The 23,157-nt window shown below is 37.7% G+C and overlaps 1 protein-coding gene across 10 annotated transcripts in view; it reads right to left on the reverse strand.

The window, feature by feature from the left end:
- Positions 1 to 57: 57 nt before the first annotated feature.
- Smg7 (SMG7 nonsense mediated mRNA decay factor) overlaps positions 58 to 23,157 on the reverse strand; it is an 82,280-nt gene continuing 59,180 nt past the window's right edge. For 2 of the 10 annotated variants that reach the window (XM_015491711.2, XM_015491709.1), the window contains 15 exons: positions 20,490 to 20,652; positions 19,984 to 20,140; positions 18,167 to 18,237; positions 16,538 to 16,598; positions 13,740 to 13,859; positions 12,637 to 12,925; positions 10,030 to 10,174; positions 9,108 to 9,490; positions 8,048 to 8,419; positions 7,105 to 7,254; positions 5,047 to 5,127; positions 4,541 to 4,700; positions 3,727 to 3,897; positions 3,460 to 3,605; positions 58 to 2,480 (listed from right to left, as the gene is read on the reverse strand). In XM_015491711.2, coding sequence (XP_015347197.1) covers positions 2,367 to 2,480; positions 3,460 to 3,605; positions 3,727 to 3,897; positions 4,541 to 4,700; positions 5,047 to 5,127; positions 7,105 to 7,254; positions 8,048 to 8,419; positions 9,108 to 9,490; positions 10,030 to 10,174; positions 12,637 to 12,925; positions 13,740 to 13,859; positions 16,538 to 16,598; positions 18,167 to 18,237; positions 19,984 to 20,140; positions 20,490 to 20,652 — 2,583 coding nt within the window. In that variant the 3' untranslated portion in view covers positions 58 to 2,366. Of the gene's footprint in view, positions 2,481 to 3,459; positions 3,606 to 3,726; positions 3,898 to 4,540; positions 4,701 to 5,046; positions 5,128 to 7,104; positions 7,255 to 8,047; positions 8,420 to 9,107; positions 9,491 to 10,029; positions 10,175 to 12,498; positions 12,926 to 13,739; positions 13,860 to 16,537; positions 16,599 to 18,166; positions 18,238 to 19,983; positions 20,141 to 20,489; positions 20,653 to 23,157 lie in introns of all 10 variants that reach the window. The other 8 variants (XM_048809855.1, XM_048809854.1, XM_015491714.2 and 5 more) reach the window with 5 other exon arrangements.

Below are 23,157 nucleotides of genomic sequence, written 5' to 3' on the forward strand. Positions count from 1 at the left end.
GATTTCCTTCAACACTGAATCTGTTAGGATAGAAAAGAAACAATCCGTACACAGATGTGGTTGGAGAGAACATGGTTTAATTAAAGGCAAAGCTGATTTCAGCAGCTGCAGGTCTCGCACAGACATACAAAAAACAAAACAAAACAAAACCCAAAACAAACCAAACAATCAACCCATAAAAGTAAGTTTACTACACAAAACCAATTTCTGATGAAGATTCTCCTCCCTCTCCTCATTACTCCACAGAGAGGATGACAAGGCGAGGAGCCCTGCCCCAAGAGTCAGAAAACATTCCAAACATCAAATTCTCATGCAGAATGGGGCTGTAGATGGGAACTGGGTACTACTGGGAGGGAGATGATAAAGCCTGGTTTGCTTGTCTAGGGTGCAAGAATCAGTGACAGTTCAAACACTGGAATGTTGCAGCTGCCTGAATGCAGAGAGCTCAAACACACAAACTGGGTAAGGCAGTAGGGAAAGAGGCTTAGGAAAGAAGGAAAAGGAAAAAGGTGGACACAGTGAAGGGGCTGGAGAGAAGCACAAAGGGTTTCATATTGCCATTGGGTGGGGGCCTTCACCCTTTCAGACCTTTCAAAAAAAAAAAAAAAACCCAGAAAACAAAAATCCCAACACCATGTCAAACTAAAAGAGCAATAATGTAAGCACAACCGGGACTCCAACCACTCTTTCTTAAGAGCAATGAGCATTATCTCACCCCTTTCAATTGCTGGGGTTGCCCAGACTCCAGTGACAACTGGGGCTCCTGGATGTGCTTTGCTCTGAAGCTGTTTTCCAGCTAAGTTCCACACTAACTCACATGCTCATACCCACAACCCCGTCCCTCTGGGAGAGCAGATGGGCATGTGTGAGCACTTGTATGCACACACACACACACACGCACACACACACTCACACACACAAACACAGGAGAGACCTCCCAGGAAATAATCCCTACCACTAGCACAGCAATTGGACATTTAGATTGTTTCCATAATTTCCCCTTAAAATATTACTTTTCCAGGAAACGACTAACAGAAACGCTGTCCTTCCGTTTCTACACAAGAACATCTTCAGTCCTCTTTCCTCCTAATAAATATCAAATAAAAAGTTTATTTTCCATTCTTTTGCCTTTTCCAAAACGGCCTTCGTTGTGTTTTCTTCTGTTCACGACGTGCATGTGTCCATGTTGCCTTGAATCTCACTCTCGAAGTGGAGGCTGGGAGGCTGCAGCTGGGCAGGGGCCTGGCCCCTCTGCGGCTGTGCAGACACCGTCACTTCCTTCTTCAGACTGTCTTTTGGGTTCCAACTGCTGGACCCCATGCTGTTGCTTCTTGGCAAGATGTTGTACACATTAAGAATAAAAAATGATTACTAGCAAACAGCACAGGATTAAAAAGGGATGGAGACAGGCCAAGGAGGCTGGTAAGTAGGATGGGGGCACAAAAACCAACCAAACAAAAAATAACCACACTGAAAGCTTCTACCCATTAAAATGTATCAGGCCAGAATGGATCAGCCTGCCTTCTGTGGGACTGTTTGCTAGGCTACCGCAGAAGGTACAGGAATCAAAAACGTAATTTGAAATCCTACAGCAGTCACCTGCTAGTCCAGCCCAGCACCACTACCCATACCGTATCTGGGGGCTCGAGCACCTACAGAGTGAAGGGCATTTCCTGCTGGAATCTCCAGGCCAGAAGAAGGTCCTACCCAGGACCTTCTACGAGGCCCTGTACTCTCCCTTACAGAACACTTCCACTGGCTAAAGAGGTCGGTTCCCCATCCTGTCACCACCAACCTCTCACAGGAGCAGTGAATAGGGCTGTCCTTGCTACACACTGACTAGAAGCACACCTGTGTATGGAAGAATTCAGTGTGATAATTTACTACTGAGAGTAATAACAATAATAAAAGATGTTTAGGAATAATTTCAACTACATTCTCAGTCAGCAAAGCAATCATTAATGGATTCCTATTTTATTCCCCAAAGAGGAAAAAAGGACTGAGAAGTTCCCATTGGCTTCTCCCATCTGCCTTCCCTTCTCAGCTTTCACTTCCCATGTGGCTGGGGACATGCACGATGGAGAAGGTGAGAGGCGGTGATATCAAGTAACTGAGTGAGACAAACAGCAGTTCCTCTCTCCCTCCGGAAGGACCTGGGGGGACGGAGAGTTCCTGATGGATTTTTCTTTTTGTTGCACTGCGAACATTTCGTGCACACTCAGCGGGCTGGTGGAACACTTACACCCTCTTGATAGCAAGAAACAGACAAGAGGGCTGCCACCTGCAGGGGACTGTGTGGGCCAGTCCTGCAAACCCAACATGCCATGGTTTATGGAGCCTTCATTCCCAGGGTTGCCACTTTGGCCTCAGTGTGGAGGGTTCATGGTGCCTTGTCCCCGCTGCTGTTTCTGCTTCTGCTGCATTAACAACTGCTCCAGAGCGGAAGGTCCAGGATGCATCATGGAACTGGACCAGATAGACTGAAAAATAGCCCAGATCTTGTCAACAGAGGTCAAATGCCTGGTTGTCTGACTGGGATTTGTATATTAATCCCAGCCAACTATAACATGATGTACTACCAAAAGAATGGGATCCTACTTAGATTTAACTTATACTCTATGCATGTATAATACGTCAAAATATACTCTACTGTCATGCATATCTAAAAAGAAAAAAAAGACACGTATGTCCCAAGAACCCTACTTTGCCCCCTGAAACAACTGCTATCACAAAGTCATTATAATACTCTCAAGGTTAGTTAGTTCTTCGGGGTGCAGTGGTGCACACCTGTAATCCTAATGGCTCAGAAGGCTTAGATCATGAGTTCACAGCCAGCCTCAACAACAGCAAGGCGAGGCACTCAGCAACTCAAAAAAAGAAAAAAGGGCTGGAGATGTGGCTCAGTGGTTTAGTGCTCCAGAGTTCAATCCCCAGTACCAAAAAAAAAAAAACTAGAGTGGAAGGTCCAGGATGCATCATGGAACTGGACCTGATAGACTGAAAAACAGCCCAGATCAATTTTAAATTGGAAAAGGTGAAATTATGTTTTAGGTAAAATCTCTTTATTCAGCTCCATGTGGTACCACAGGGTATATTTGTAGTAGTCTATTTTAGGTAAACAAAAGCATTTCTAATATGATATACTTTTCTTTCACTTGGTCAGAAAAGGTTTAAACCAAACACTGAAGGTGAATCAGAATTTTCTTAACCTTAGAATAAAACTAAAGGCTTTATATTTTGGATCCTGTGATGATATTTAATCACTAGTGATTTCATAAATAATAAAAAAAAATCCCCTCCAAATTGCTAGGCTTCACGTGTTCCCAGGACTGCACTACACATGGACTCTGCTTTAGGCAGCTCTAAGGGCACAGAAGCAAGCCTACTTACTTATGTGAACAAAAGTAGAAATTATCATAGCTGCCAGTTCCGTGGCTCTTGTTTTGGAAGTCTACTCACCTTTAGACTTTCCATGAGGACAGCAGAGGAATCCTCCATGGAGGGGCCATGGCCTGTCCAGGTGCCACTTGGAGTACTGGCCTGATGCCAACTGTTCTCAGAGGATGATGTTGCTGAGAGATAATCAACGCCAAACCCACCCATGGCTAAGAGATAGAAAGAGATAAGAATTCAAGATGATGTTCTATCATTGGCAAATTCCAAACCCCAGGTAAGGTTAGAGCAAGTTATCTCATTTTTTTCTATATAATAAAGCCCGGATCTCACCTGGCTTATCAGTTTTCCACCGATCTGCAGTCCTCCTATCCCTGTTGTCTGGAGTCCCAATGGGTCCAAAATTGGAAAATGGAACAGAATTATGGTTGTGTGTTGGAGGAGAGCTGGGCAGACTGCTTGGGTTAGAGGAATGAGGAGACTGGCTAGCTGGTGTTGAGTGATCTATTAAATGATAGCAATACAGGTTATTTAATAGATGTTTCACAAACATACCAAGAACCAATTATTTCCTGCAGATCCAATCATCCAAATTTTATTAAAAATAACCCCAGGGCTTTGGCAGAGAGGTAAACCCAGGACCCCATAAGGGAGCCTGTGTAATGTACTAATTTACCTTAGTATGCCTATCTAAGGCACATTCTTTTCCTTAAATAGTACACAAATTTTGTCAATTGAACATTATTCTGGCTTGTTTCAGATAAGTACTTACTTGATTCTCCATCAGAAATAAAATTTCTTGGTCTTTTAAGAATATTATAAAGTCAGGCAATAAAATTGAGATAAAAAAAATCTTTACTTTGAAAAGTATAACTTTCCTTGCAAAGAATGAATATCTATAAACAAAACTGTTAAAAAGCTGAAGCCATATGATATAGCCCATATTTCTGTCTCTTATATGCTGGTTATCTAGGATATAAGAAGCTTTTTTCAGTAGCATTTACTACACAAACTGGTTTATCAGTTCTTTTCCCTATTTTCTTTCAGAAATTACTTTTTTACAAAACCAATATATTTGTAATTACAAATCTTAGTCAATTTGAATGTATGAGAATGGCAACATCTATAATTTAAGATTAGTTAATACCTGAACTGGCAGGAAGTGATGGAGACCATGGAGTCCCTTCAAAAAGGGAGTACAGTGATGTTTCCTGGGGGGCCATCGAGGGATTGAGTTCTGCTTTGGAACTGGATGTCAGGTTTTTCCCATATACCTCATTGAACATACTGTTATTTGGGTATCTTTCCTGAAAGATATGACACTCAAATTACAAACTTCTCCAACACAAAGAGATTAAAAAAAAAAAAAGAAAAAGAAATGTCATATTCATAAATTCTTAATACACCTAAAGCTTTTATTTTCATTTCCCCTTTTGCTTTCTCTCACCCTTTATTTTGCTCTACATAAACTACTCACATTATACAGGTCACTAATTTGACCCAATCAGACACTAGGGGATAAACTCAAATTTCCGAAAGATATCAATATATGGAAAAGAAGGGAAAGAGAAAAACAGTTGTATTGAAAAAGAATAGGAAAAAGCATCAGCATAGAATAAAAGTACAAAGCAAGATTCTTAACTTTTTACCTACCTGATTGAGAGAGAATCCGGTGAGGGACAGGAAAGAGGATGAATGTGACATGAGCTCTGAGGGTTTCTCCAATAAGGATTTCTTCACAGTCCCAGAAAGAAAAGTAGTTAAGTTATGCCTTCCATTTTCTTAATATTAATCTTAAGACACTACAGAATCCAAGTAAAAGACCACCGTTTAAGCATACTTGTACTCATTCAACGTATACAATATAATGAATGCCTAGAAGATGTGAATTCGAAGCTGAAATACCATGACGCTAGCTAAGCTTCAATTGCCACAGGTGAGTTAGTCAGAACTCTTCCTTATCAGTGTTATCTAGGCTAGCTCAGAGATTCTGGTAGGGACCACAGAGCCAGGAAAACAGCAGGAGTTCTGAGTATTTTTAAGGCATGAATCTCAGGAATTCCTTTATCAATAATTGCTTTTAAAACAAGAACTGTTCTACCACTGCTTACTCCCTAAATTTTAAAAATACTGACATGGATGACATACAAAAAAGCCTTTCAAAGCTGACAACTGGTTTTGTTTACATGTTTCCTAAGCAGCTATATTTGTGGTGTATGAATATACTAAAAGTCTAAATTACATTTATTGGCTCTAAGAAAAATATGGGGAAAAGAAAGCTGAATCTATAATGTTCACTGCCACTAAACAGTGGGTCAACAAATCATTTACTGAATACCTACTACATGCAAGGCATTTTCATATATATTATATTGTTAACAATGAGTTTAAGAAGGGTTACTGTTGAGGGCTTTAAAAAAATCTGTTTTTAATGGTTGGTTTTTTAAAACACATATAAGAAAAATAAAAATGGACTGAAACCCCCACCACTTGCTCCACTTCCAATGTAAGAGCAGGAGAAACAGGAACCCAGGGATATGATATGGAAACAGGTGGACAGCCAGCCAGTATTCCCAGTCTCTCAAGCCACTCCAGCAGAAAAGGAACAAGACAGGCACAAACACCCAGGCAACAGTACAGCAGCTGGGCTTTCAGCTCGTCCCTGCTCCCGGGTGTAGCACTAACACCAGGGGTCTTAGTTGCTAACTTGGGAAGAGGCTTTCATTCTCATTCACCCAGGCAAATTCCTAAGGGAACTTTTAGGTACTAGGGATGGCAGCTAATGTCATGACAGCTGTTTTTATTTCTCTTGATACTACAATTAATGCATCTTAATCTAATGTTTAGAATGTTTTTCTTGCCCTGTGTTTATGGGAAAGAAACACCAAGAAAGAAAACTTTTTTTTTTCCCCTGAAATGTAGTGAACAGTGGGGTAAAGCCTCATGGCATACATCATCTTCCCAACTTTTATACTCCCTGCCCTCAGTAAAATATAACGTAAATGCTCATGAGCATGAAGAATGTCTTTGAAATGCAGTCTATGTTGTAGAAGATCACTTTTAAAAAGACATGATTAATCCAATCTTAAATTCTAAAATTGTCCTAGTTATTTATCTTCATATTGACATGGTACTCCATGTCAATATGGCACTCCAACAATGTTTACAAATAGAATCCTCTTCAATTTTACTCAGTTTATGCATCCAACTCTTAATATCAGGGCTCTTTCTGGGTTCAGCCAGCTAAACAGGAAAGAACTAAATACTGTTCAATAATTTCAGTAAGAAAAATCTAGAACATATTTCCTTTCATATTTTGAATACATTTAAGACCAAAAATCTCACTTCCCCTAGGCAAGATTAAATGACACTTAAGTTTCTGGGTCCAGATGGAAGTGCCACCTGGAAAGCGAGTAGGTTTGCTAATACCATGGCCTGAGCATGACCAGCCCTGCAGGATGCTTTGTGGATAGCACATGTATCTAGGCTCTGTATGATTCTACGATTGGAGGAACCAGAGTCAGAATTTTTTTTTGCCATATTGGATTACCATTTTAAGGTTAGTTCCAGGCAATGAGGAAATATATTTTATACTTCATACTATAAAAAAGCCAAGCCCCGGAAAGAAGAAATCACCTATAACGAGTAATATAAAATTTCAGAAAAGCAGCTGGGGTTAGAGCAAGAAGCAGGATTATGTCAAATACATACAAAGAGGCTTCGTCCAGGAAGAGAGGCGAGAGGCCCCAGCAGAGCTGGGTAAAGATCAGGAGGGTTAGAAAAAATCAGCTCTTCCTCTTCCTCCAAGGCAGCCAGACTCTTTAACAGGTCCGGAGGAAGCAAAGGGGAGCTCTTGGGGTCCTAGTGACAGAAAGGAGCACAGTGAGATGCAATTAGGTATGACAAAAGCATAATGGAGTAGTAGTAGCGTGATTACAGTGGATAAGGCAACTAAAAGGGTGGAGAAGTAATCAGTAGGGAAATAGTTAATGCAAAGAGAAAAGGCTGTGAAATATAAAAGCAAAGTGACACAGGACATGGTTGAGAAAGACTAAGACAACAGAAAGAAGCAAAGAAAGATACAGATAGAGCAGAACATAAAAGATTAATGTAGTTAGTAAAACAAGGCAATGGAGCAAATGATTAGCATATTTTGTGCTAACAAATAGAAAAACAGATCTTTTAAAAAAGTTTATAAGCACACCTGCTTCTCATGACTAAAAGGGCAAGAAAAGGGAATTCCATTGTCCTCGATAACTGACTGACTTTTTTCCTCTCAGAAAGCAATTTGTTTAAATGCTCAATAAAACCATTTTTAAACTCAGTGACTCGGCCCAACTAAGAGGAGCTCTTTGTCTCAGAATTCTCGAACATGCTGCATTAGAGATTCCTGTACATTTCTCACCTGAACATCATAGTTAAAATCAGTTATAATTCTTCAGTTCCCCTAATTGAACCACACTATGTAATTTTGAAGAGACTAAGTGCTGTAGTACCAATGGACCAGAGTGATCTTTTATAATATTTCCTATATGTATTTTTATGTGTCAACTTGAAAAATATAAATAAATACAGTATCTAATATAGAAATTAAAAAGATAAGCAATCTTAGACCCAGCTTTACAAGAACCTGGTGATCGGAAAGGACACACACCTCAAATGGCATCCTGGGCACAGGATCCTGCTCTGGACGGAAGACTCCTGGTGACCGTTTTCCCCTGCGGTCCATATTTGCTTGCTGTGCCATTACAGCTCTATTATCAGCCATGCTGTAGGAAGAATCCCAGTAGAATTCTGGGACTTTGACTTCTGAGGGATTATGGTTATATGGCTCCATGGGAAAAGGCTTCATTTTTTTCTCTAGAGGCTGCTGCTGCATTACAGGAGGTTGCAATGACGGCTCAAACAGTTTTATGGGGTCTTGGGACTGAAGGTAGTAGGGCTGTTTCACAGGCATGATTTTCCCTAATGGGCCTTGAACCTGAGGAGGATTCCACAGCTGTTTGGAGGCATCTGCCTGTTGATACTAAAAAGACAGATAGCTATGACCAAGGTGAAGATAATATGCAATATTACAGAAAATTAATGCTAAAGAATCACAGAAAGAACCAGAAACCAAAACTATAACCAAACCAAAACAAACCAAATTCTCTGTGTGTGGGTGGGCAGGTAGAGGGGGATATAAAAATCCAAAACCAAAACTCAGCAATGCAGTAGTTTCCTTTACTCTTCATTGTTTTTCTCAATATAGATTTTAGGAAACCAAGTATGGGCAATGAACTCATATTTTACTTTTTCAATTCAATTATTTAAGAGGTTTAATGAATGAATATATATGAGAGACTTTCTGCTTCAAGTGCTATGGGGATAACATGTAAGATTGGTATCACATTCATCATAGCACTTCATTAAGACTATGATTTTCTTTTCATTTTGCAGTTTATATTCAAATAAGAGATAATTATTTAAATAAAATCTTTCCTACAAAGCTCATAATTAGCACTAGCAAAGAATGACAGTGAAGATTATCCTTTATCAATAGAGAAGGAAAATATTTATTTTTCTGACAGAGAATACTTTTGTATTCCCACAATAATAAATTATAAGTCTAAACAAGAAGTATTTTTAAAGTTTAACATTTTTTAATTAGTCAAACAAATCATTTTGGCATTTCCCCTTATTCAGGGTGGTCAGCACACGTGACTGCAATGTACCTGTTGGAATCCAGAGTGGTGAGGAGGGCTTTTCCCCAAAGCTGGCACGGCTTTTGTAGGGGATTGCTGCTGCTGAGCAAGAGCTTGAACCTGCAACTGGCTTGTGGACTGTGCTGTTGGCTGAGCTGGTAAAGATGGAAGGGGTTGCTGGGAGGGTGGCTGTGACTGTTGAGGTCCCTGGTTCATTGGCCCTGGTCCAGAGGGCCGTTGCTGGCTGTAAGGAATGTGGGACTGTTTCCCAGCTTGCACCTGGTTTCCTGCTGGAGAGTGAGCTGCAGGCTGAAGAAAGGTTCCTGGGACAGAAACACCAGCTGGGAAGGTGTAACCTGAGCCCATAGAAAATGCCACAGGAGGGGGAATAACATATGTTGGGGGCGGGAACCCTTCAAAATAGAAGAACACAGCTTTAGTTCTAAAGAAAGTTAGCCAAAAAGGGGAAAGTCTTTTTTTTTTTTTTTTTTGGTGGTGGTGGGGGATTTCTAATACATTATAAAAGCAACACATCAACCATGTTGTCAATCTTTAAGAATTCAAGAATTAAGAATTAAATGCACACTATTTTCTAATTTTCTTCTGTCCACTGAAGTAATAAGCACATTCTAAGTTTTAGATTTTTTTGCAGTGCTGGTAGTTGAACCGAGGTTCTCACATATGCTAAGCAGCAACCTATCCCTGAGCCACACCCCCAGCCCATTTGAGTGCTCTAAAGATGGCTTCTCAAGTTTAGTAATAGGAATTCCTTCATGATAACAACATGCACTTGTATATGAACTACAAAAATAATTTCATAAGTATTAGGGGAAACTGAACTTCTTTCTACTTGATAACATTATTACTCTAAGAGAATAAACTACTCAATGAGTGAACAGAAATCCCCAGACACATATGGAATTAAGTACAACAAATTACAAAATGCATTTACCTGGCCGGCTAGGAAGAGGCGGGAAGGCTCCAGGGTGATGAATGGGGATGAACTGGGAGTTACTTGCTTGACTTGGGGTTTGAGTTACAGGTGTTTTCCTGGCTTCAGACACTGGAGTCTTTCTTAGTTCTGCCTGGGATTTCACCTATGACCAACAGAAGCAAAACTATCAATAAAAACATGGAATTCTAATGTGTCAGAAAAAGTACCTATTCCTAAGAAAGTATGTTGAAGATATTTAAATTCACCTAAGTTAAAAATGAAAAAAAAATTAAAAATTATTTAATTGTCAATAAAATAGATAAGGATTTAGTTTAACTAATGTAGTAATTTTGCTTTCATACAATCACAGAACCTCTAAATATGGAAAGGACTTCAATGCCCATTTGTTTTACAAGTGATATACCTGATGCCAACAGGTTATCAAACTTATCTGTGATCTTAAGCTGCCTACTGTGGGGCCTAGGGCTCTTTATGCTGAATTATGAATTAATTAAGACCATCAGCTCTTGGTGATTTTTTTGGCCCCCAGTTTAATTTCATCTGGACAGGCTTAAGTGTAGAGTCAGGTATCTACCCTCAACCCTGCAACCTTATCACTCTTTGGAATAAAAAAAGGATATTTTCAGCAGAGCCAGAAAGTATCTATATACTACTCAAGGTTGAGCAGGGGGAAAAATATTAGCATTTACGAAAAATTGCGATGAGGCTTTTTTATGGGTGGATTTAAAATGGAGAAAGGAGATTTATCAATTTGGACCTTACTGGAAGGCCATGAGAATGGAGAAGGACAGGCAGAAAATGCTAGTCTTGTGTGGGAGGCCAACCTTACCGGTGACTTAGTTACACTCTCCAGCTGGGTGCTGAGGCGCTCAGTTACAGAAATGGGTGTGTCTTGCTACAGCCCCATGGGTGAAGCTACGCTCACCTGTCCCTTTGTAATATAACCCCTTGCCCTGTTTAGGATAGAATCTTCCATGGAAGTGCCTTGTGTGTGTCCCCTCCTCTTACTGTGCCCTTGGGTGTGGCCTACCCAGGTGTCAGTCAACCTGCTGACAGTGGACATCATGAAGATAGACTCAGCCCCCTGAAACCCGACCCCTTGCCTCATTTGAATAGCTTCTCCTCAATAAAAGGGGTCAGGGCGTGCTCTCTCTCTCTCTTTCTGCGGACCCTTAAGGTCAGAGGAGCCGTCACAGCAACCCCAAAGAAAAAGGTATTTGTGTCTCTTGTGTGGTTATTTCGTGCAGCCCAGTTAGCCCAATTTAACTAGAGTGACCCCTGAGCCTTTTAGTCGTGAGAACAGAAACCTGGCAGTCTTGATATTCCTAAAACATGAGTCCTTTGGTTTTCTATGTTTTTTTTTTCTTTTCCCAGGACCTCTCTTTCCATGTCTTTTCTCAATTTCCACCATTTTCTTCTCTGTTTCTCTTCCTACAATTAATCTGAAAATGAAAATGAAACTATTGTTTTCTTATTTCTCCCTTTCTCAAAAAAGTTCTATTAGGGAAATAAATTGAAGATACTGTTTATTTGTAAGCAGCCTTCAATAATGTAACGTTCCTCCTGCAAACACATACGTTTGCTGAAACCTGTTAACAAATCACATGGCTACTTAAGTACTTATTCAAAATTAACGGTATTGATAAAATCAGCAAAGAGTAAATACCCTCTGTTAATATGAAATTATCTGTATTTCTTTAGAAAGATATAAAGTAAAAAAAAACCCTCAGAAATAACTTAGCAGAGTTTTTTTTTTCCCCCAACAAGATATTTTGGGTTCTTGTTTTACAAATTCCTGTGAATCAGGTATTAACCAAAGGACTCATGTTTTAGGAATATTACCTAAAGGACAGTGCCATTGGCTGGGACAGGTATAAGTTCAAAGATGAGAAGCTTTTTCTTGACATTTAATCAAAGGTGACTATTGGTTTCTCTCCTGTGTCTCAGCTGTTGCTTTGTAATTTGGATAGTGAATCTTAGCAGAAAACAAAAGATCACACAAACCTTAATAGATCTTGGATCTACAAAAGACCTCAAATCTTTGCTTTAACATTAACAAATAGTAATTATAACCTTATAAATAAAAATCTAATCCTGTGTGGAAATGACGGCTCTACAACCAGTCAACTCAAATCACTAAGACAGAATTGATAAGAATTTCTTATCAGATTTTTTTTTCACTCACATTATAATGCCCAAGAATCAATAAAGTCACCACAGCTTGCCTTTTTTTTTTTGGGGGGGGGGGTATTGGGGACTGACTGAACCCAGGGTCTTACACATGCTAAATGCTGAGCTACACCCTCAGCCCTACCATAGCTCTTTACATACCTTACGATGAATTCAAAGAATTCATGTAAACTTCACAACAGCCAATGTTGAAGGCTTTAGGAATAAAATGAGAAATCTTGCCTTTTGTGTGAGCCTGCCTTCCTCTACCTGCTCTGTAGTTCAAATACAGCTTACCTGCACTGCCACATTCTGCTTTCCTGTTTCCTGTAACTTTTCTAAGGTGCATTTCTTGGTTTCAGTTTTCCTCTTGGTGTTGTCCTTCTTTCCATTATTCTTAGTTACAGTTATTCCTTTGCTATAGTCCCTTCTCACCTCTTTGGGAGGAAAACTTCTTCCTTGGTCTCTGTTCACTTCTCGTGGCTTAATGTTCTCTTTGAAGGTGACCATTGGTTTCTCTCCTGTGTCACAGCTGTTGCTTAGATTTCGGCCTGTAGACAGTACTGATTTCAGTCCTGGGCTCCCATCAGCAGCCAGCGACTCTATCACAGGTGTTTCTTGTAGAATGAGGTTCTCTTTGGCTTCACTGGGGTCTTCCAGTATTAATTCTGGAATTTCTGTGATAAATAACAATTTCCCTACCTCATTTTCACACTGAATCAGCCTAAAAAAGTAAAAATAAATCCATATATGAAAAACATAAAACTAAAAAACAGTAACTCAACTGTGTATGATTCAAGAGTCAGTATGTTCCTGGCCCTGAATATCAAAGAAACAACAGGATATAACTGTGAATCCAGGTCACATAGAAAATACATAGAAACTCAGATTTTTTATTAGCACACTTAACATCGCAATACATTCCACTATCCTTTCAATATTTGCTAATAATTAGTTATAACTACTGACCATGTTTTAAGTACATGACACTAGTCTAAGCCTCTTAGCATAAACTGTAAAGTGGCTATATATAAGCCCTATTTTGCGGGTGTGGAAACTGACACTCAGAGATGAAGAGTTCACATGAAAGCCACCTAGAAAGTGGCAGAACCAGAAACTGAATTCAAACCTATCTGATTCGAAAACTTGTTTTTTCCATTATACCAACTGTCAGATCTGCTTTGTATTTAACTAGTACTAGCACCATCCCAGCTAGTCCTGACGGAAACCAACCAGGCATGCCCTCGCCCAAAGAAATCACTGTGAGAACTGAAACTCAGATTTATACAGACGTTTACAAGCTTGAGCAAAAGCTCATGACAAACAACGGAGACACGTCCAGTTCCAGTGTACTGGGGGAACAAATTTTTAAATAAAATGTATACTTATGATCACTTGTCATAATTAGATGTTCTGCTACAAATATTTTTACTTAGTTCATAATCGACAGTATTTATGTCAAAGCCTGAAATACATGTGAGAGAGCGGGTATGTACAATTTGATTCAAAGGAGTGGGCTAGAAGGCCAATGGACATACCTTGGCTGATTATCGGCAATCCATTTGCCTATAGCTATCAAGCGTTGCTGTCGTATTCGCCGTTGCTGACCTTCTTTGTCTCCTGTAATACCCTGGTGGCCTTTGGAAAAATCCAAGTTCCTAAAATTCACACAACAAATTACAGAAAATGAAACTCTAAAAATAGTTTCCAGGCAAAAAAATTCACCTAATTAAATGCAAAGTACATGTTTTCCAGACAAGTTAGCTACTTGATGGCATTTGTATGAATTACACTTGCAAAGACTTTAAATACAATAAAGCAGAAAACAAAAATAAGAGCTCATTACATTAATGGAATACTTTTGCTGCTTCTATTTCATTTTCTAGTTAAGAAGCTCAAATCAATCACTTTTTATTAGGATTCTTTTGTCACTGTAATAATAAAGTATTTTTTGTTTATTTGCTGTGCTGGGGATGGAACCCAGGGCCTCCTATGTGCTAGGCAAGTGCTCTACCACAGAGCTAAAACCCAGCCCAGAATAAAGTTTTATCAACACTTAACTTGCCTTCCAAACAATTTGATTAAAATAACCAAGGCAATGCTAAGAGTCTCTGAGGTGCCTATTATAATAAACAGCATTAATCTATCCATTTTTAAGATGGCCCATTCTAAATCAGAAAAAAGCATAAATATCATGAAGTATACAGATAAGAGAAGGGTTTGTCAACCAGAGAAAGTAAATGTTTTTTAGTTCTCTTCTCACTACACTTTCAAAAAAAAAAAAAAAAAAAGGTTAGGCAGAAGGGAGGAGTTTAGTTTGAGGACATCAGCTATAATTATGATTCAATCTGATAAATAAATTATGATTCAATCTTATAGTAAAAACTATGCAAAGAATAAGGGAACAAAGTAAAATAAGGATGAGAGCCTTCTCAGCAATTCTGGAAGGGTTTCAGAGTAAATGACACTGAGCTGGATGTTAGCAGATGGGATAACTGCTTACCAGGCTAGTAGGGGAAGGGCCGGAGAAGAGGAGGGAATGTTCTAGGCACAGCATGAATAAGGTGTACGGAGAAATAAGAATACAGAGCTAACCTAGAATAAAACAGAGTGAGTGCATGGTGTGTATAAGTACCAGGGGTAAGGGAAGAAAGCAGGTGAAAATAAATCTGAAAAACTAAGCTAAATAATATTAGGACTTGGGACACCAACCTGAAAGAAATACTGCAGTGACTGGGGATGGGTGAATCTAAGTTTTTAGATTAGTCACGGAACAGCATCAGTTCTACACTTGGAAAAAAAATAATTCTAGAAGCAGTAGGGGCTATAGGAAGAGAACTGTAGGAGGCTTCTTATGCTCCAAGTAAATGGTGATAAAAACCTGAATTATGGGGAAATAAAAGGTGATGAAGCTGACAGGCATTTTGGCCACAGAATTACTAAACTTGGTGAGAAATACTAACAAAAACAAGAGCTTTTCTGATTTCTAGCCTGGTGGACAATTTCTAGCTTGGTCTACACAAGCACAGTTAAAAAAATATAGAAAGAAGATTAATTTTAATGACCAGATAGGAAAATATAAATACAATTTTGGGCATAATATAGCTTAAAATGTATAAGGGTCATTATATTTTTAAAAATAGGAATCCAAATTCCAAGAGAACTTAGAAGTAAAACTTTGGGAATTACAAAACAAGATAAAAACTCAAGACAGGGATGGATCTGATCACCAAGGGAGGATGGAGAAAGTGGGAAGGAAAGAACAAGGAGAGAATCCTGGAGAACAACATTTAACATGTGTGGTGCAAAAGAAAGAGTGAAAAAGACTAAGGGCGGGAAAAGAAGAGTAATGTCACAGAGCCCCCCAAGGTTTTGTCAAGGAAGGGGATCAATATATTCAATGCTGGAGATTAAAAAAGGATGAAAATTATGCAACAGCCCCAGGAATTTGGTATCTAGGAGGGCACTGACAGTTCTAAGTTGCTGAAGGCTGAGAAATGAATAAAAATTGAAGATGGGTCAACATGGTTAGCTCATACTAATTTTAAAAAGTTTAATGAAGAGAAAAGATAAGACAACAATGAAGATGGGGGTTGTAAATTTATTTATTAATTAATTTATTTAATTTATATTTGAGGTACTGGGGGTAATACCAGGGATGCTATATCCCCAGCTCTTTTTTTAATTTTTTTAATTTTGAGACAAGGTCTTGCAAAGTTGCTGAAGCTGGCCTCAAATTTGTGATCCTCCTGACCCAGCATCCTGTGTGTCTGGGACTATAGAGCATGTGCCACTGAATCCAGCTTTATTTTATGTAAAAGAATGGAGCATACATAAGTGATACTAGGCTGAAGGGAACTGTTTGGTTTAAAAAAAAAAAAAAAGAAGAAGAAAGAAAAAAAAAGAAAAATGATATGGAGAGGAGTAAAAGATGAATGAAGGCGCCAGAGGAGGTAGAAAGGGATGGGACCAAGAGACATAAGATGACTGGGAAAACCAGATTACAAGTAATAACCTTTGGTTTACATCTGTTTCCCTTTTTGACATTTACCCTCTAATTTCAAGAAAAGTTTGAAAGTTCATATCATTCAGTGAAAAAATATTACTTGGAGAAGCCATTTTCTTTTCCATTCCTTTCTTAAACACTTACTATTGGTATTATACAGGAATTAAAGACATGACATACATGAATCCATTTCACATCAACACACTGTCATTATTAGTTTTTGTTATGAAATAAGAACAAAGCAAAGGTTCTACATACAAACTTAATTCTTTTTAATTATAATACTGCAACCACTAGCAATGCAATAAACCTCCTTCAGCAGCCACCTACCTGAAAGAAGGTCTCAAAGCCAAGAATCCTTGTAACTCAAACTCCTCTGGAAGTGGTGTAGCTAAAGGGAGCAAATTTTTATTTTATTAAAATTTTATTTATTTAGTATTTTAATTAAAATAATATTATTCAAACAATGCTCACTAAATTTTAAGGATAAAATAAAATAAATATGCAAAGAAAGTATCTGTAATGCTCAATTCTGTAATCTTCATGGTAATCTTAATAAAAATAACTTACCCATCAAAATCCCAGAGTATGTTATCTTTGGAGCCTAGCATTCTTCTACTATTCACCTAATAGTCAATGTGCAGGAGGATGGGTATACAGACTTTATTATCAGCATTTCTAAAAATTCTTAGCCTCAGATTTAGTAATCCCAATGTTTATATCATTTATCTCCTTTAACTCCAAGTATTGATGAGCAACATTCATATCACCAAGAACTTAAAAAAAAAAAAAAAATACAGATTCTTGGGCCCCCTCTCAACCTACTGAATCATGTTGAATTTGAACAAGATCCAGGGGATTCACTTGCAAGTTAGCATTGAGGACTACTGATCTAATGGAAGATAATCAGAAAGGAGTCAAGCTATATGTTGCTCAATGCAGCACTACTTATTAAGGGAGAAAATGTTAAAAGTCATAGACACTGAGTAAATAGATTATGGCACATATATAGGATACAATACCATGAAGTCAATGAAAATTGTTTTCAAAATGCTTAGTGAAAGAGTCTTAACAATATAATGTTAGTTTTAAAAGCAGGTACACAGCTGTATCTGATATAATACATTACATTGTTACCTATAAGAAAGAGGCTTGGAGAAAATATACTATCATGTGAATGGTACAAAGTACTACAGGATAACTATGGGCAGTGTGTGTGTGTGTGTGTGTGTGTGTGTGTGTGTTTGCATGTGCCAAATTTTCTGATGAGTAGGTATTAATTTGACAGAGTGATATTCTTAACACCCCCACCCCTTTAAATAGTATGAATGAAGAGGAAAGAAAGATGGAAAAAATTTAAAGATATTCTTTTACTCTCTGAACTCCTACTCAAATGTGGCTGAGCAAGAATAAGCTGCTTGAGGGGCTGGGGCTATAGGTCAGTGGCAGAGCACTTGCCTAGCATGTGTGAGGAATGTGTTCGATCCTTAGTACCACATGAAAATGAACAAATAAGGCTGGGCACAGTGGCACATGCCTTTAATGACAGTGGCTTGGGAGGAGGGGGCAGGAGGATCACAAGTTCAAAGCCAGCCTCAGCAATTTAGCGAGGCGCTAAGCAACTCAGTGAGACCCTGTCTCTAATAAAAATACAAAACAGGACTGGGGATATGGCTCAGTGGTCAAGTGCCCCTGAGTTCAATCCCTGGTATGCACCCCCCCACCCCCGCACCCATGAACAAATAAAGACATGCTGTCCACATACAACTTAAAAAAAAAAAAAAAAAAGATGCTTGAAGAACATCATCTCTACTTTCACCCACTTAATCTGTATAGAGCTCAAAGTCTCTTCTCAAATACTGAATTTAAAGTCAAAGACTTTTCACCAAAAACCTATTTTTCTCTGGCCTTAAACGCACCATTAGTGATAGAGAAACTATAGCAAAAATTCATTGTTACCATTAGTACTTGAGAGATCCTCTTCGTGCGGATGGAAACTATTCAGAAGAGAAATTAGCCAGGGCCAAATGCTGTAAATTAAAGAAATATTTCAAATTTAATTTTTATACAAGATAATTAGAATACTCATAAACCATGAAAATGATGTCTACAGGAACTAGTCTTAATGTATTTTTCCTTTTCAACATTTCAAGTTTGTATTAATCCCCAAAATATATTTTCAAAGATATTGCTATAAAGATGTACCCAGAAGAGTCAAATTTCCATGACAGAGACATACTACTGAAAATTGTTTTCCAGGTTCCTTATTTAACAAACAGCAAAAATGATGTTAGTTTTAAACACTGAAAATTGATGTTTATTGAGAAAATTCTAATCAGAAAAAAAAAAAAGATATTGCGTTTATATATATATATATATATTTTTTTTTAAAACATATATTAGCAGCTATGGGACCCACTGGTAGATCTTTTAACCTGTGACGGGGTGAGGGCACATCACATTCTCTCTTCTAAATGATAAATAATGCCTTCTTCCTTATGGTACATACACACAAAAAAAGTCTACTCTGCTCAATATCATCTCTAAACTCTGGGCCAATAGGATAATTGTATAGGAACAAGGCCTATATACAGAAACGGCCATCCCTGTCCATAAACACGAAAACCCTATATGTAAATGATAAAACAGACTTCTTTCACAGTATTACTGATACAATTTATTAAACCAAACAGAAGTTTGAATTCTACATATATAAAACTGTATAGCCTAGGTTTTTTGATTTGTCATAGTTTAACTGAAATTAAATTTGATATTGAATAAACAACTTCAAAAGTTTTATAATAAATATCCCAATATTTTGTGAATATAGCCTAGGTTAAGAAAAAAATTTTATTCAAGACAGTGCCTAGAAATCTATATAACAAATACCTTTGCAAATATTAAAAGGAGATGTATACAACATGGCACTATGTTCCCAAACTCCACTAATAATGTCAAAAGTGATGGAGCTAGCTTATAGTTAGGTGAGAGAAAAAAGGAAAGAGAATTATGAAGTAGAGGGATCACAGGGTCTCGAATGAGGCCTTTTCTTAAGTTGTGATCTTCGTCAATGTGATGGGCCACAGATAGCAATTTCAGAGATTTTCCTTAAATTTAGCACCAAAACACACAGGGAAGGAACTTCCTACTCACTGCAAAGCCTTCTTGAAGGTATTTACCTCTAATACTCAAAGGTAAATTGAAAGTTTTCATTTGTCACTGTGAAGTCAACAGTTCTGTCAGAATTACTTTGAATACAGATCACAGAGAAAATGGTAAGAGTAAAAATAGCTTTCAATCTTCTTCTGTGCTTAAAATAAATACAATTCAAATTGGGTGTTATTATAAAGCAACATCAAATAGTTTTAACATACAGAAAATAATGAAAGAATTAAGAATCCCTTTACAATCCCTTTTCCTGAACAAAAAACTGAGGCACAAGGTATTTGATAAGAAACAAACTGATTGTATGTCAAGTTCATCTTGAAATGTGAAAATTATCTTTTCCTCAGGATGGTAACTGGGAACAGGGAAGGGCAGAGAGAAGCACAAATTCTTAAGACTGTGCCTCACATGAAGAATTCAAACAAATAAATGGGAAGCATACAAAGAGGTTTTTAGTTCAATTTCCAGAGTGTAGGCAGAAAATACAAAGTCTTCCATTGTTTGAATGTTGTGTTGTTTGAATTGTTGTGTTTCAGAAGGCAGTTTTCACATATCTATGAATATCAAACAAACAAAGCATACAAGCTATGATGAAATTACAAAACACTTACTACTGTCTTTCATCTACCACTGCCTCCTGAAAGACTCTGGGTCTGAGTCTTAGCCAGTCCATGGAGACCTTGACAGCAGGAAGGGGATAGGCATTGTAGGACTCCTCCTGAGACTCATTCTGCAGAGGACACTTGCACAGGATGCCAAGAAAAGACACTTAAAGAAAAAAATGTATTCACAAAGCATAAGATATTTGAAACTGTATACCAATCTAAATTAAAATGTCATTATGAGTCTCCTCCTATATTCTACTGAATATGCAAGGCTTTTCAAGTTTCTTCCTAAAAGGGCATTTTTTTTTTTCCATGTTAAAATGTTGTAAAGTTGGTGAGGGGATATCATCAAGTAAAAAGGAAAGAACTTGGGGTCTGGGGCTCCTGATTTAATATTAACAAAAACGGAACACATTTTTGTACATCATTCTGTTTTGCTACACTAATGAAAATGCTGAAGATTTTGCTTTTCCAAGATGATGCCTGTCAAAGTTGAATGATGTAATACTCACTAAAGAGGGCCAGCAATTGTGTCCAACATAGCTGTTCATCTTGGCTGTAACTATGCTGCTCCGTTTCATTACTAAAGTCACGAAGGTGATGAAGTTGAAATAGGTTAATGACAGTGACATGAACTAACTGCTGAGAGTTGAAAGCTTTTTGGAATAGCAGTCTCTGTAAAAAAAGACAAAAAATACTGGTATATTATTAAGAGCAGAATTAAAGAATTAAAGACTGGTAGTCTGCACTTAAGACCACATGGGTAATAGAATTACAGATGAGTAAATTGTTTCACTTTTCATCCCAGTATTTTAATTGGGTCTAACATTTCCCAATCCGAATAATTCTCAAATGAATTAATCCAGAAACTACTGAGTTGTTTGTCAAACAATCTTTTTATCCTAAGAAACTAGACATTTGTAAATATGACTTGAGAAAAAAGTTTTGGACAGGGATCTATCCATAACTTTACACAGTTTAATTCATTAGATATTGTTTTATAAAAGATACAAATATATTAAAATACCAATAATTAGAAAGCACATAAAGGAATTTATTTGATCTGATCAACAGCATTACAAAGAAGTTGTCACCGATTACTCTCAGCTGGCAGCCTCAACTTAATTACCCTTCTACTTTAATATCTCAATAGTTTTAGACTATCCCCCAGTAAAATACTTTTCAAAGAGAAGTTCTTAACAAAGTTGATAGCTACCAGAAGCATTACACTGGTTTCACCCTACCTTAGCTACAGTCAGCTTCCTTCCCTCCCCAGGGAAAGGTTTTGGAGAGAGCAGAGATTTGCATCTTTAGTCTTATGGTTAGAAATAACAACCTTTACTTACAGCTATATCAGCAGCAATAAAAGAATATACCCAGATTCACAGTTGCCTTTGACTATTCTGAGTTTTTGTTTCTACATAGTTTAAGAATCTGAAATACCCAGAGTAATCTCTGCAATTCTAAGCAAAGTCTTTCACATTATTACTGTAGAAAAACACAATCCATTCTATTTTTTCTATCACAACTTTCAGCCCCCTTGCAATCTGCCATCCCATTGTCTTTACCTACAATGCTCATCCCTTCTCTAAAGGCCACAAAGCATTTCTCTTTCTTTCCCAAAAATTTTCTAAAATTCTACCCCTGTTCTCCAGAATTTTTACAGAAAAGTTCTCCTTCAACCTCTAGATCCAATCTTCTAAATAAGCAAACCGTTTACACAGATGACACTGTGAGTTCAGTACCCTGAAGTTTATATGAGGATGATATTAATTATCTACATGTTTTAGAAACACTTTTAGAAATTTAATCCACTATGCTAAAATTTGATTCTAACAAGATTATTCTGTTATTTTAAAGTTGGATCTTGTAGTTTGGAACTTGGATGTCCCCCAAAAGCCCATGTGCTGAAGGCTTGGTCCCCAGCCTGTGGTGCTATTTATTGGTAGGTGGAAGAAAATCTGGGAGGTGGGTCCTAGTGGAAGCAAGTCAAATCTCTAGGGGTGTGACCCTAAGGGGACACTGGGACTCCAGCCTCTTTACCTCTTTGTTTCCCAAGAGCCATAAGGTGAGCAGCTTCCTCTCATGCTCCCACTACGATGTGTACTGACTGCTTTGCCACAGGCCCCAAATCAATGAACCAACCAACTATTGGACTAAAAGTTCCAAACTTTCCTCTTTTTCAGTTGATTATCTCAGGTGTTTTGCCACAGTAATAAAAAGCTAACATAATGGGTAAGGTTTCAAATAGACCTGCTAATCACATGTGTTGGTGATGATACTTCAAAGTATATTTTAGCAAATGGCCATCTACATTCTTACCTACAGAAATATATATATTGAGAAAATATTAGCATTTGAGGTTCTACTAAATGCAAAACTGACTGGGTTCAAACTAGAAAAACTACACAGTGAAGATCACATTAATGCAGCTCTCATAGAATCAGAGCTAGAAGCAATCTCAAGATGTCATCTAGCCCAATGACTTGCCCTTTAATTTGAATTTTATCTAAATCATGCAAGAAAGATGACTGTCAATCTGATACCTAAAATCTCCAAAAAAGGAGAATCCGCACTCTCCCTCAGTTACCTATAGCTCTCAACTTAAAAATTTTAGTTTTGACTTCAAGAAAGACAAAGATATGTTCTCTTTAAATAATCCTTCATATATACGAATACTTATTAAAAATCTAGTTAGATTTTTTGATCTTTTCCAGGCTAAATAGCCCAGAGCATCATCAAAGTTACGTTGTTCCTTTCACATATCCAACCCAACAAATGATATATCATGAGCTAAGATTAAATAGGCCATTAGGAGAAACAGAGAAAGGAGGGTATCCCAAAAGTTTATTTTAAAACAATTTCTATTAGAATCTGTTATACATATCAAGTACCAACAAAAAAAATTATAATCTTTAAAACTACTTCAAATGACTATATCTGGATAATCCACGTCTTTAACTGTCCATGTTCGAAAACATGTTAGAATGGGAGACTTTCATAAACCACCACCACCACCGCCACGGCCACCACCAGGAAGGCATTTCTAAGCAATTAGCGTTTTAAATTCTAAAGATAATAAACACATTAAAATTAATTTTAAGATCACTAAAGACAGAAAAACTTTAAAACAAATGAACTATAGGATTATGTGTGAAGTATCCACATAAATTATAGGAA

Source organism: Marmota marmota, unplaced genomic scaffold (assembly GCF_001458135.2).
Source record: "Marmota marmota marmota unplaced genomic scaffold, marMar, whole genome shotgun sequence".
Taxonomy (NCBI): Eukaryota; Metazoa; Chordata; class Mammalia; order Rodentia; family Sciuridae; genus Marmota; species Marmota marmota.